General features: G+C 36.3%; 2 protein-coding genes across 5 annotated transcripts; both read right to left on the bottom strand.

Annotated features, from left to right (window-relative positions):
• Window positions 1-5717: 5717 nt before the first annotated feature.
• LOC132132522 (uncharacterized) lies at window positions 5718-8909 on the bottom strand. 3 transcript variants are annotated; one of them, XM_059544927.1, is made up of 5 exons: window positions 8604-8909; window positions 7739-7949; window positions 7353-7609; window positions 7135-7248; window positions 5718-6423 (listed from the first exon to the last, which is right to left on the bottom strand). In XM_059544927.1, the coding sequence occupies exons 3-5, from the start codon at window positions 7435-7437 to the stop codon at window positions 6005-6007; spliced, it is 618 nt and encodes a 205-aa protein (XP_059400910.1). In that variant the 5' UTR covers window positions 7438-7609; window positions 7739-7949; window positions 8604-8909; the 3' UTR covers window positions 5718-6004. The 3 variants fall into 3 exon arrangements, with proteins under 3 accessions (XP_059400910.1, XP_059400911.1, XP_059400909.1); XM_059544928.1 differs by having other exon boundaries at window positions 7374-7949; XM_059544926.1 differs by lacking the exons at window positions 7739-7949; window positions 8604-8909 and having other exon boundaries at window positions 7374-7439; window positions 7540-7574.
• Window positions 8910-8990: 81 nt separating this feature from the next.
• LOC132132600 (uncharacterized) lies at window positions 8991-13179 on the bottom strand. Of its 2 annotated transcripts, XM_059545038.1 has the most exons (6): window positions 13023-13179; window positions 12850-12911; window positions 10791-11015; window positions 10129-10268; window positions 9784-10050; window positions 8991-9722 (listed from the first exon to the last, which is right to left on the bottom strand). In XM_059545038.1, exons 1-6 carry the CDS (start codon window positions 13126-13128, stop codon window positions 9056-9058), a joined length of 1467 nt encoding a protein of 488 aa, XP_059401021.1. In that variant the 5' UTR covers window positions 13129-13179; the 3' UTR covers window positions 8991-9055. The 2 variants fall into 2 exon arrangements, with proteins under 2 accessions (XP_059401021.1, XP_059401022.1); XM_059545039.1 differs by lacking the exon at window positions 10791-11015.
• Window positions 13180-13395: the final 216 nt, after the last annotated feature.

Genomic DNA, 13395 nt, shown 5'->3' with positions numbered 1-13395 from the left:
ATTAAACGACTGTCTCTTTTTTATTTTAAAAACTATTAAACATTAATATGTGGTTCAGGTAACATTAATACTGTGATTATATTTACGTCGTTCAAAATAAATAAAATATGTGGAAACAACTGCCTCTTTTCATTAAGAACAATCTAGCAATAAACCCACTCAGCTACAATTTAAATAATACGGTTGAAAAGTGTAAATCAATTGTAAATAAGTGTAAATCAAAATGGAACATCTTAGGATTACCATTGCAATTGCTATTTATCAAGATGCTGAAGAGGAGGCTGCCGAACGGAGGAGACGAATCCTTCAAAGAAAAGCCAGGATGCAGCGGAGGATGGCGAAGAGACGTGCCATATTAGCATGTCTCTCTAGCATTGTACGTTTTTCTAATTATTCTTTCTTCATAAACTGCCCATATACTTATGTGGACTTAGTTAGGTATATCCAAATGAAAAGTCATAATAAAAATTTATTATAATGTATCATATAGGCACCCTATCAACAGACTACAAAGTACTATCTCACAAAAAGTTATGTAAACTATTGCAGGGATGTAATGAGACAACATTAGATTTTTCAGTATACCAAATAAACTGACAAGTACAATAGGTTTGACAGTTGATAACATTTAAATTAACTAGCTTACACTTCACACACCTTTTATTTGTCTTTGTGGTGCTCAAATAAGTTGATAGTTTATCATCTTTATATAGCTAGGTGCACATCATATTACTGCATTAACACAAACAGGACAATTTAATATCTATAATAATCATATAGGCTACAACTTTTAGACTCTGGGATGAATGTTGTGCTAGAGCTTATCAATAAATGAATGAAACCGAAATAGAGTATAAAGAAATACTTCACGAAAAGAGCAAATGTTAGAGGGAGATTTAATTATGGCAGATTTTAGTAAATTTTAGACAAAATCCTTAAAACAACTGAGTATATAGCTTATATTAAATCCAAAAATATAATAAATACAATGCAACGACAGTACATATAGTAACAACTTTTTAAAAGCAATACATATAACAAATACATAATACAACAAAAGTAAAAACATTCTTAATATATTATCTATATATTTTAACAGGAACAAAGTCCCACTCGCAGGTATTCACAGATCAATGACCAGGTACCAATCCTGGTCAAGTTTTTTTCTGGAGAGGATTTAAAGCCAGCTTTCAGGCTCTCCAGGAACAGCATCAACATGCTGGTACAGATGCTGCCCCGTCAAAAAGCCCATGGATGGAGCCGTGAAATTGAAGTACTTGTTACGGTTTATTGGCTTGCCTGTTGAGCATCCTACAGGGTCACATCAGATGACTTCAGCATGCCACTTTCAACAGTTTGTAGGACTGTTCACAATGTTGTGGAGGAGATGATGACCATCCTCCACAAAATTATTCATTTTCCAAAAGCAGAGGAAATGGATGAGGTGGGGGGTGGCTTTGCTCACCTTGCTGGCCATGAGGCATTCCGCTGTGCTGCTGGTGCCACATCAGGATTGTTCCTCCTGCAATGCCACAAAAAAGATGCTACATAAATAGAAAGATCTTCCCTTCCATCATTCTACAGGGCACCTGTGATGCTAAAGGCATATTTATAGATGTGTATATTGGCAATCCAGGCTCTGTACAGGATGCCCTTGTGCTGCGCAGATCACCAATGTACCAGCAGGCTCTGTATTCACCAGCTGGATACTATCTTTTGGGAGATGGGGGATACCCTTGCTTGCAGCATCCTATTGCAATCATGACCCCATACCGCCAGCCTGTCGCAAGTAAGAACACTTTTTTTATGTCAGACAGACAGACACACACACACGATAAACCAAATTTTTACTGTTATGAATTTGCAATACACTACACATTTTCTACACGATTTTTGATTAACAGGCCAAGTTGAAGCCCGATACAACAGGCATTATGCACAAGCACGGAACATCATCGAGCGCACTTTTGGGATGTTAAAAACTCACTGGCGTGCAATTTTCTTGCGGGCCCTAGAGATCAGGCCACTGTTCGCCCCAAAGGTGATTGGTGCCTGTTGTATCCTCCACAACATCTGTGTGATGGGAGGTGATCTCTTGGAGGAGGAGGAAGAAAGCCAAGGACAAGAAGACAGCGAGGATGGTGAGAATGCAGCAGTGGGTGAGAGGGACCTATCAGGGAACCATCTCAGAGGACGTCTGGCTGCTCAGCTTTCTTCTCCCGTGGAACTGCCTGGGTGTCTAACTGAACAGTACTACATCTAGACAGTAAACTTTTCCAGATGTTGTCATGTTCATTAAAAGAGCAACATAAACAGTTGAAATAGCTATGACATTAATTAGAAAGATAGGTATGAATAAATGTGCAAGTAGATGGGTATAGATACATTTATACGTTTTCTTAATGTTGGTATGTTCTTCTTGAGATTTAACTGCATTATTGTAAATAATTGTATACCACTATAGACATTGGATATTACATTATTTTATATTATTTGTGTTTTTGTTGTAAATATAAAGAATACACTGTTGCTATAACAATGATTTGCCAGGGTTGAAATTGAAACATTCATTTTTATTATTTTTTATTCAAATAATCTATATAAAATCATTTATCATTAAATACAACATTAATTTAGAATTTATTAAGTTTTTCAAAAAGAGACATATGTCTCTGCTCTGGCTGTTGCTGCCCTCTCTCTCTCCTCTTCTCTCGCCAATGCTTCTCTCTCCCTCTCCTCTTCCCTCTCTGCCTGTTCTTTTAGAAACTAAAGAAGAGCCTGGCTGTCCCGTCGCCTCTTTCTTGACTGCTGGCTACTCCTGGCTTCCACAGAAGGGGCTGAACCTGGTGTGCTGACTGAGCCACCTGTAGTGGCAGTGGGTTTGATGCAACAACTACGGGCATAGTAACTGAGTGCTGCCCCTGGAGTGCAGCATCCATTGCAGTGTACCACTGCCAGGTGGCAGCAGTCACACTACCGGCCTCTACCCCTTTTCCTGTGGGTGGGTCCCTAAGCTCCTGAAATAAAGCAAAATGCTGTCATGTTCTCACCTCACGTTGTTCCACACTTTTAGACATTTTTTATTTTTGCTCTACACAGAGGAAGATATTCTTAAGAATTTTTGTAACCTAACAGTTTGAGGCACCAAAAAATTACACATGTCAGTGGTGCCCCAGAACTCTTAGGTTACAAATATTCTTCCTTTGTGTAAAGCAAAAAAAAAAAAAAAAAGAATAAATAAATAGTGTATACAGGTGTGAAACAACTTAAAATTGTAGGTGAATGGCAGAATGTTCATTTTGGGGTGAACTATTTTTTTTACAGTCTCAGAGTAAACAATGTAAACGGAGTAAACTACATTTTACAAAATAAAATGTAAGGGCCAATGCATCTATGTTAGGTTTCAAATATGACCGGAAAGTCTTTACACACATCTTGGTAAGCCTCTTTCAGTAACAGAAAGTAGAGAAACAGGCAGATTACCTTGTATTTATCTTTTAGGTTATTCAATTTTTTCTTTGCCTGTTTGGCAGTTATGGCCAAACCAGAAGTGGAACAAAATGCCTATAGGCAAAACAAAACCATAAAGATTTACATGATTCCACTTCAATAACGTATTCATTTTTATGGATGAAGACTGTCCAAATCTAGCTCCAAACCTTCAGACATGCAGGGAATTATACAAGCACTCAAAATGAATACTCACTCCCATCAACTTTTGGAGGAATTGCGCCTCCCGGTGAAAAGCCTTTCGTTGGCCGCCCGCCACTCTATCAAGGCCCGAGTTTCCTCAGCAGTCCCTTGATAAAAAATAATGCTTAATTTAAGTTGATGAAAAATAATACAATTATAAAAGAATTTGTAAAAAAAATTTAAATAAAGACAAGCAAACTATTTTGGTTAAAATGACAAGAGCACTCTAAAATAAGGTTTGCATTTGATATAAGTATCGTTAGGCAAACGTTAGTTAGGAAACTTTTCCCTCAGGCAAAACAATTGCCCATTAGATATACCCAAAGCAAAATATATCAAATGTTTATCCACTACAGAATCAACACAGGCAGCCCCATATTTTACAAAATGTTACAGGGCCTAGCTACTTTTTAGGAGGACTTGCCGAGGGTTAGGCTACTTTTCAACTCGTAACGAAATAGTCTGAGCAAATTTTCAAAATTCGACGGTAGCTTTGAAGTTTAAACAACATTCTGGCATAAAAACTCTTAGAACTACGTTACATTTTGTGATAAAACAACAATAGTATTTCGAAATGTATAACTTACAGTTGTGAGTTTTCTCCTCCGCCATTGATGCTAACCTGGTTCGAGCTGAATTCTGGGTTATGGCCCGTATCAAGTCCGCACAAGTCACCTCTCCATGCATCCTCGGTAAAAGGAGCGGAGCAAGAACACATCCGGGGATTTGAACTGGACTTGGCTAGATGTGAACTTTGAAAAGGGAAACAGTACTTGGGCAGCGACTGATGACATTTCACAAGTCCACAAGTAACGTTACAGACAAGTACGCACAACATGGCCGATCAGGCAAGACGCCCCCCCCCCCCTGGATTTAAGCCAAAACGTGATTGGTTGAAGCGATAACGTGCTACGATTGGTCAGCTCAATGTGGCCGTTATTTGATTGGCTTGAGTAAACGGTGGGTGGAGTCCACTTATTTGTGGATTTATCTGCACGTCGACGCTAGAAGTGTTTCAAATCCACAAATGCACAGGAACCGATCCACAAATGCGTGCAGTGATTTACAAATGCACAGACAGCGGTTCACAAATAAATACCAGGTAGAGTTGTGTTTGTGACATTAAACACATTTGTAAATATATATATTTTTATTTGCAAATCTCATTTTATTTATTTGTGAGTTTTATATTTTTTTGTGAAACTCTGTACATTTATTTGTGAATTTGATATATTTTTGTGAATCTTGTTACATTTATTTGTGGATCATAATCTATTTATTTGGAATAAAGCAACAATTCTAACCCCATAACTTTTCCCCGTCAGAAGCACATGAGCACAATCCTCATGGAGACGCGTGATTTTTTTTTTCCCAAACCAGTTGAGCGCAAACCACGCCCCCCTACGCGAAAACCCCACCCGCGGCCATGACTCACGTCTCTAGGTCGATTTCATTGGTCAACTCTTTTACGTCACCTGAGAAGAAGTTTGGACGTCAATCAAAGTCGTTGATGCGTGATTTTTTTTCCCAAACCAGTTGAGCGCAAACCACGCCCCCTACGCGAAAACCCCACCCCGCAGCCATGACTCACGTCTCTAGGTCGATTTCATTGGTCAACTCTATCACAGTGCTTATTGCTACACTGCGTTGAAACAAACGAACAAATTTTAATATAATCATAGATATATGGATATAATATCCAAAACAAAAATAAAAGGGTGTACAAAATAAAAAAAAATAGTGAATAAAGTTACATAATGTAGGCTGCTATAAAACAGGGACACAGAGTAGCTTAATACTGATATATATATATATATATATATATATATATATATATATATACCGGTATATATAATTTAGTATAGCAAACAATATGACCTCCTTACCTTTATTCCAAGCCCAGAATGCAAGACTTTAGGTGCATTTTTGACTTAAAGTGGCATCAAAGTAACCCAATAACGATTTAAAAGCATGTCTTTGTTTGCAATTTGCGTGACGATTAGTAATAATCAACTTGCTGACTTGCCATAGAATGCTTTATTTATCAATTACATAGATAAAATACAAAAATGTCCTGGTACACAAAAACATTACATGCAATTCACAATTGCTATAAAAACTTGAAAATTTTTTCTGTGCAGTTAATATTTTTAACAAGTTTCCAAAAATGATTTAAAAAATGGCTACATAACCTGCAGTCTGGATCTAAATTTCATAAATAATACTATGTTTGCATTAACTAATCTACTAAATAACCATTTTTAAACACACTCACACACACACACACACACTCACACTCACCCAAATATTTTTATGCTTGATGTGAGTAATTCATTGCCACAGATTCTGACAATTTGTGGCGAACCCTGACAGCCCTTTTCCCTGTATATCTGCTGTAGTCATGCTCTGAACCAGAACTGCATTTTCTGGGGCGTCCAGCTGTCAAACGCTGCCTAGAACCAGTCTTAGCTGTTCTTCTGGCCACTGCTGTTGGCTGACAGCCAATAATAGGATCTGGTCGTCTAGCAGCTCGTCTTAATGCTGCTGCACGTTTTGATACAGACATCCCTTTACCAAAGCAGTAAAATGCAGAGATCAGTTGGGTCTGGTTGTGCTGCATCTTTTCAAGCTGCTTGGCCATTTTAGACATGGCATTACTGTAGTCTGGGTTTTCAGCCATTTCACTGAGCAGTCTCAGCATCCGTTTCACAGGAGACTGAGGTAAAGATGCTGTTTAAAGAGACAACAATAAAAAACTATTATATAACAACAAACACCCACAAATGCCTAATAAAAGTAATTCTGTTTGAAAACACTGTTCTCAACAACAGGAATCACACAGTCCTGTTTAAATATATGCCTATACAGTCATCTAGTGGTTATACTACAGTATTGCACTTGATTACATGTATCTCTTTCTATGAATCTGCCTCCATTCATTGGATTTTAAATACCTTTGTTTTAATTTACCTACTTTTAACTTACTGGATTAATAAAAAAAAAAATAGAATAGTATAAAATGTTTTAATAATTTTCTTTTTTTTTTTTACAGAAATAAATGGCGTATAATTGAATACAGAATATTGTTTAGTAGTAGATCCCCTCAAAATAATAAAAAGCTCGCACTTAAGACCAAAAAGGTTAAAGCAAGAATACCAAACGGCAGACCATGCCAACGTGTGCAAAGTTAAAAAAAATCAAACATCTGACATAATTTACTCAGCATAAGGTTGTTCCAAATATACATAGCATGGAAAAATTACAATGCAACTATACTACAGCAACTGTTTGATTACCAACCAATAACCATTTTAAGGTGAACTATCCATTTAAGGACCCCAAAATGCCCCAAACGGTTGGTAAAAAAACAAAGAAAAAGTTAGGGCCCAAATAAGCATCTATACAGAATTGTTAATGTAACTTTAAGCTTAATTGACTCACCTCCCTCTGAGTTACCCTGAACACAGGGATGGTTGGAGTATGGGTCCCCTTGCATAGGTGATATCTGTTGCAGTTGTGTAGAGCTGGTCGAAGACAGGTCCAGCTGACGTGACTCTACAATTCAAAAGATACAGATAGACAAATTGAAATGTTACAAGATTGTTTCTGTTCAATATGCCACCATAAGAAAGAAAAGAAAATGCATAAAAAAACAGCACCATCCCTCCCTTTATACTGACCATCATCTTCAGCACTGAGATGATACTGATGATCAGAAGTGCAGGTTTCTTGCTTCGGAGGCATGTCTAAAAAAATGTATACTAATGTTGCACTGCTGTACTAGTTGTTTTGTTAAGAATTAAGCATGTTTGATGAAGTTTCTTTGTCCCACTTGAACTTCCTTACCTGGAGCTAATGTGCTAGGCGTTGGCATATTTTGCCGTAAAAGGGTTTAGAAAGTCAAGAGAAACTGAGGCTGTGAAGATGATGAACAAGACATATAATTAATATAATAATTTAATAGTTAAAATATCTAAAGAAGAAAGTTTTTAAAAACAGCATCAGTCAGTGTGTGTGACAACCTATGGTACTAAGAAATAATTACCTTTTGTTATTTTCAGCAGCTCAGCCCTCATTTCAGCTGTTGTGGGAAGAAAGTTGATGGAGGTGATGTTGTAATTTTGCACTACTGCTGCCTGGTGTTTGCATGGTGCCCCACTATGGCCAACTGGACAAGTGCAGAGGTCCAACTCCATGTCCACTGTATATGTGTGCCCTGATGTGGATGATCTCACCTGAAATTTCTTTTCTCCAACCTAACAGTGACAAAAATACAGACATATTGGATGTTTCTCAATTATAAAAATGCACAGAACGGACCTGCATTCTCGCATAGGCTGGTCTTGCCAGACTATTGCTTTAAAGAATTAACATCTGAAGGACAATAGGACACAGAACACATCTTTGTGAGAATCGAGATGCACAGTGATCTGGTTGCTCAACTTACCATTCCAGCAGTTAAGAGAGGGACAGCACAACAAATTACATATGACTTCACAGATGTTATAACCTACTACAACACTGGGTTACATTGTTTATTTTATTTTAAATATTTTTATTTTGGCTGCACGTATTTGTGAATGTGTATACAAATTGAATGGTACTAAAGCTTTGTCGATGTTAAGATTATTTTAAATATACCAATAAAAAGTACTGCAGGATTTATTTAGGTCTCTATCACTTTATTAAATTTGTGTAAAACAAAAGGACAAATGTTTACTTTTTACATCAGATCATTTTTATGTGTCCTCTGTACCTGCATTCTTCTTGGAGTTTAACTTTGACAGTTGATGATGACAGTATGAAAACACAAGACTTAAAAGGCTTAAAAACACATTTAGAGAAACAACCGTTTGCAAAATTAACCAACAAGTTTTTTTAATGATCCATAATTAAAAATTACATTTTACCTGAGAAATATCAGATGCTTTGATATTACTTTGTGTAGCAAGAAATCTTGACCGGTGGAATGCCTCCCAATGGCCAAGAGCAACGTCTGTCACACGTGCTTCATAGTACATCTCTAGTCGGGTAATGAAAAGGTTGAATAATTGAGGCAGGTTGAATGCTTTTGTCCTATGAAGTATTTTGTCTTTCAAGACACGCATTGCAGCCTCCACATAGTTATTGGTTTGGTTGCCACGTGTTGGCAAGTCCCTCCTATAACTGAGAGCCCAACTCTCACGTCGACTGTAAAGATTCTGTAGATAGGTCAGGAACTTTCTGTATCTGTAATGGGTAAACAGAAATTGTAAAGAATAAATACAATACAATAAAACCCTCAGAATAGGCCTCGGGAGGGTAAATGCATCAGAAGTACTACTAAAATATTTAAGCTACCTCTAACAGTCTACTATTTTCTCTACCTGGTGGTCAAAGGGTTGTCAAGGGCTTGCTGGTAGAGTAATTCAACTGTACTCATCTCCCTGGCATAAAGCATGTCTTTTACTATGCTGAACATTGTCTGCCTGTCCTTCATCTCAACTTCGTGTTCTTTGTTCCACAACCACCTCCACACAGCTTGGAGAAGATGAAATATGCAGAGCAGTTGTGCGGCTTCAGGAAAGACCTGTGCTATAGCTCCCTTCTCAGCCTTTGAGTCATCTGTCAAAAACACACGAGGGCCTGCCTCACCTCGCCCTCCAAAGGCATAATTTTTCAGTAAGGACTTCAGCAGCTCTAATCCCTCACTAATTGTCTTCTCATCTTCTGACTGTGTTATCACTATCCCAAGAGGAAGACCACCTGCACAGGTGTGTGTGAGGAGGAGAAACACCCTGCAGTTCTCCCGGTCCATGTTACCAGATGAATCCATAAAACACATTTCTCCACTATTTGAGAGACTGTGTGTTTGTTTCATCAATGGGGAACAAATGGCTACAAGTGGTGTTCCTGCTGAAGATATTTTAAGCTTGGCGCAGGTGTCATTACAGGCTGCATTGTAGGATTCTACCTGCCTTTCCAAAGCCGCTAGCATTCCCTCCCCACTTTGCTCTCCAAACTCCTGCTTTTTCAACTTCTGATACAGTCTGCAAATTAAAATTGTCTTGACTAATTTTGAGTGAAATTTCTAAGTGAAATTTCACATACCTGTAGCAAAACTGAAGGTCTGGGCAAATGGCACGGTTGGCTGAGACGTATACATATTTGTTGCCATGCTCAGCCAACAGGTCACTTTTAAGTACAGCCAGAGCTGAGGTTGGACTGTGCCCAACCTCAAACAACTGTGTCAGGGTTTCAATTGCCTTGACCCCTACATCCTTGTGCCTCAGTGCCTCCGCAACAAAGATGTTATGATTGTGTACATTGTACAAACGCACCGAAGTTGGGTAAGTAGGTATATGGGGATCAATGCTCCTGAAAAATAAAAACAAAATCACACAAAGAAGCAAGCAAAAGCACTTATTTTATCCAATCTTGACATTTCTAACCCACCTACTAGTTCCTCCCCTTTTTTCTGTAGTCTTCACCAGAGTGCAAACCATTTTTGCCTCACAGCATGTATTTTTTGATAGCCGCCTTTGATTAGCCGTGTCTGATCGGACATAAACATTGTGCTGGCACCTGTAATGAGCCTAAAGAGACATAATATGAACGTTTAAATATGTATAGAAGTATGCACAAATCTTAGACATGTTTTAGACAGATTTTTTTATTTAGTTATTTATATATTTTACATTACTCTGGCAATAAAAAATTGTGTCCAAACTTACATTTTGCCATTAATTGTAATTATTATTATTATTACTCCTTTAGTTGTCCAGGAAAACATCTCATTGACATATAAGATGTCCTAAGGTTATACAAATACTGGAGTCTACAGATAGCAAGTCCATCACAGGGATACAAATCTCACTGGACTATTTCAATTAATGGTAAAAGTCAGTGTTAACTGATATGACTTACTGGCAGAATAAAGTGAAATATAGATAAAACGTATATAAATAATGGTCTTGAAATTTGGGGGAAGAATCTAATGTGCCTTTTGCACAGTACAATTCTGTATGTTAACAAAATTTACTGTAAAGTCATTTTCAGTGTAACTAATGGTCTTACACTTATATAGTGTAAAGATGAATTAAATTATTTGATATTACCTTATAAAGTACACGTTGTCCCTTATTTGGTTTTGTCACTGCCACTCTCCAACTCACTCGTGATGATTCACTAAGCTTTCCCACCCATTCCTTTACTTCACAAATTTCTGTCAATGCAATTCTTAGTGATGCCTCAAAACTTGTGTGGTCCAGGTGTGAGTCGCCTTCTGTAGTGCACAAACGATAGGTGCACAAGTGATATTTATACCCAGGAGGCAACCAGTTCTGTAAAAGTAAAAAGAAGTCACCAAACAGAAAATTTACCCATTAGTATTATAACTGAGACGGCCCAACGTTTAGACACATAACAGTAAACCAAGTTTATTTAACAAATTAAATTAAATTAAAATACTAGTGTCCAAAAACTTTTGCACAGTAGTGTGTGTGTATACACGGCCATTCAAAACTTTGGTATCAGTAAGACTTATGTTTTTAAATAAGTCAAGGCTGCATTTGATGATAAAAAATACAGAAAAAAAAACAATAATCTTGCAAAATGTTATGACAATATAAAACAAAGTTTCTTTCTTAAATATATATTAAACTGTCATTTATTTCTGTGACGTGCAGCTGTATTTTCACCATCATTACTCCAGTCTTCAGTGTCACATGTTCCTTCAGAAATTATTCTTATATGATGATTTATTATCAATGTTGGAAACTGTTGTGCTACTTAATATTTTTTTTGGAACCTTTGATACTTTTTTTTCAGGATTCTTTGTTGAATAAAAAGTTAAAAAGAAGTGCATTTATTCAAAATATAAATCTTTTATAAAATGTTAATATTTGCTATCACTTGGTATTAATTTAACACTGAATAAACAACTTGCTGAATAACATTTTTTATTTCTTTCAAAAAAAAATTACTGAGCCCAAACTTTAGAACTGCAGAGTATATTGTTAGAAAAGATTACTATTTTGAATAAATGCTCTTCTTTTTAACTTTTTATTCATCAAAGAATCCTGAAAAAAGTATCACAGGTTCCACAAAAATATTAAGTAGCACAACAGTTTCCAACATTGATAATAAATCAGCATATTAGAATAATCTTTTTGAGGAAATGACACTGAAGACTAGAGTAATAATGCTGAAAATTCAGCTTTGACCACAAGAATAAATTAGATTTAGAAAACGTAGAAAAAATTATTTTACACCATAATAATATTTAACAATAGAATTTCTTTCCCTGTATTTTTTGATCAAATGAATGCAACCTTGATGAGCATAAGAAACAACAGTAAAAATAAATAAGTAAATAAATAAAATAAAAAATAATAATTCATTATTATCACAAATTTTTGTGTGTGTGTGTGTGTGTGTGTGTGTGTGTGCTCTTGTTTTTGTGACATATCAGGTCACAACTCTGTATAATGACATGGATATGACACAGGTATTACAAGGAGAGGGTGACTTATGAGGAAATAACCCATGTCCCCATTTTTCAAAACACTTATAAACCATACAGAATGAGTTTTTTTTGAGAAAGTAAAAATGCACAGTTACTTGTGAGGGTTAGGGTTAGGTGTAGGGTTGGTGTAGGGCCATAGAATATACAGTTTGTACAGTATAAAAACCATTACGCCTATGGGATGTCCCCACTTTTCACAAAAACAAACATGCGTGTATATGATTTATTCTTAAGCAATATTTTTCAGTTTTCTATCAGCTGAGACCTTTAAATTTTATCCAGGGGTATTTATTTTATTTTTTTTCCTTTATATAGGGCATTTTCCCATTAATCTCATTAATACTTTTATTTCAAATTCTTACATTTGATCCATGAATACAATTTATAATAATGCGATTATCTATACCTATAAAATGTAATAATTTACACTGAAAAATACAACTGTATTAAATAATATCATGTGATTATTTTAAATATTTTTTTATATATATAAAACAAGAAATTATGGTGGAAATTATACCTTTCAACGAAATTAAAATGCCAGTAGTGAGCGTTTAATAAATGAGTTGAATATCATGTCATTGAGTAAAATATATAAATATGTAACTGGGTTTATTTATTTTTATTTTTTACTGAGATCATATTTTTACCTTCAGATGTACGGCTTGGTCTTCACCACAGCCAAAACATGCGCACTCTCCTGAGAGCGAACCTAATGAATAAGATAAAGTTCAAATGAAAACTTTAATAATACATGTAAAAACTCACACTGAGACCTACAAATACTTCTAATAATAAAATGTTATTGAAAAGAACGGTTTACCGTTAGTCAGCGACGGATCCATCAACGACTTTGATTGACGTCCAAACTTCTTCTCAGGTGACGTAAAAGAGTTGACCAATGAAATCGACCTAGAGACGTGAGTCATGGCCGCGGGTGGGGTTTTTGCGTAGGGGGGCGTGGTTTGCGCTCAACTGGTTTGGGACAGAGCCGTTGAAAAACATATTTAACGGCTCTGGTTTGGGAAAAAAAAAATCACGCCTCCATTACCCATAGACATGCCTTTCCTCTAGGGAATGCACTTCATCTTATACAATACATTACTGCCACCTGCAGGCATCAATCAGTACTCATCACAATAAATACTCATTACATCTCTTTTCCTTTTTTTTTTTTTTAACACATTAGATTCACA

This window comes from Carassius carassius, chromosome 49 (genome assembly GCF_963082965.1).
Source record: "Carassius carassius chromosome 49, fCarCar2.1, whole genome shotgun sequence".
Classification (NCBI taxonomy): domain Eukaryota; kingdom Metazoa; phylum Chordata; class Actinopteri; order Cypriniformes; family Cyprinidae; genus Carassius; species Carassius carassius.
This window is presented reverse-complemented; position numbering and strand designations above follow the sequence as displayed.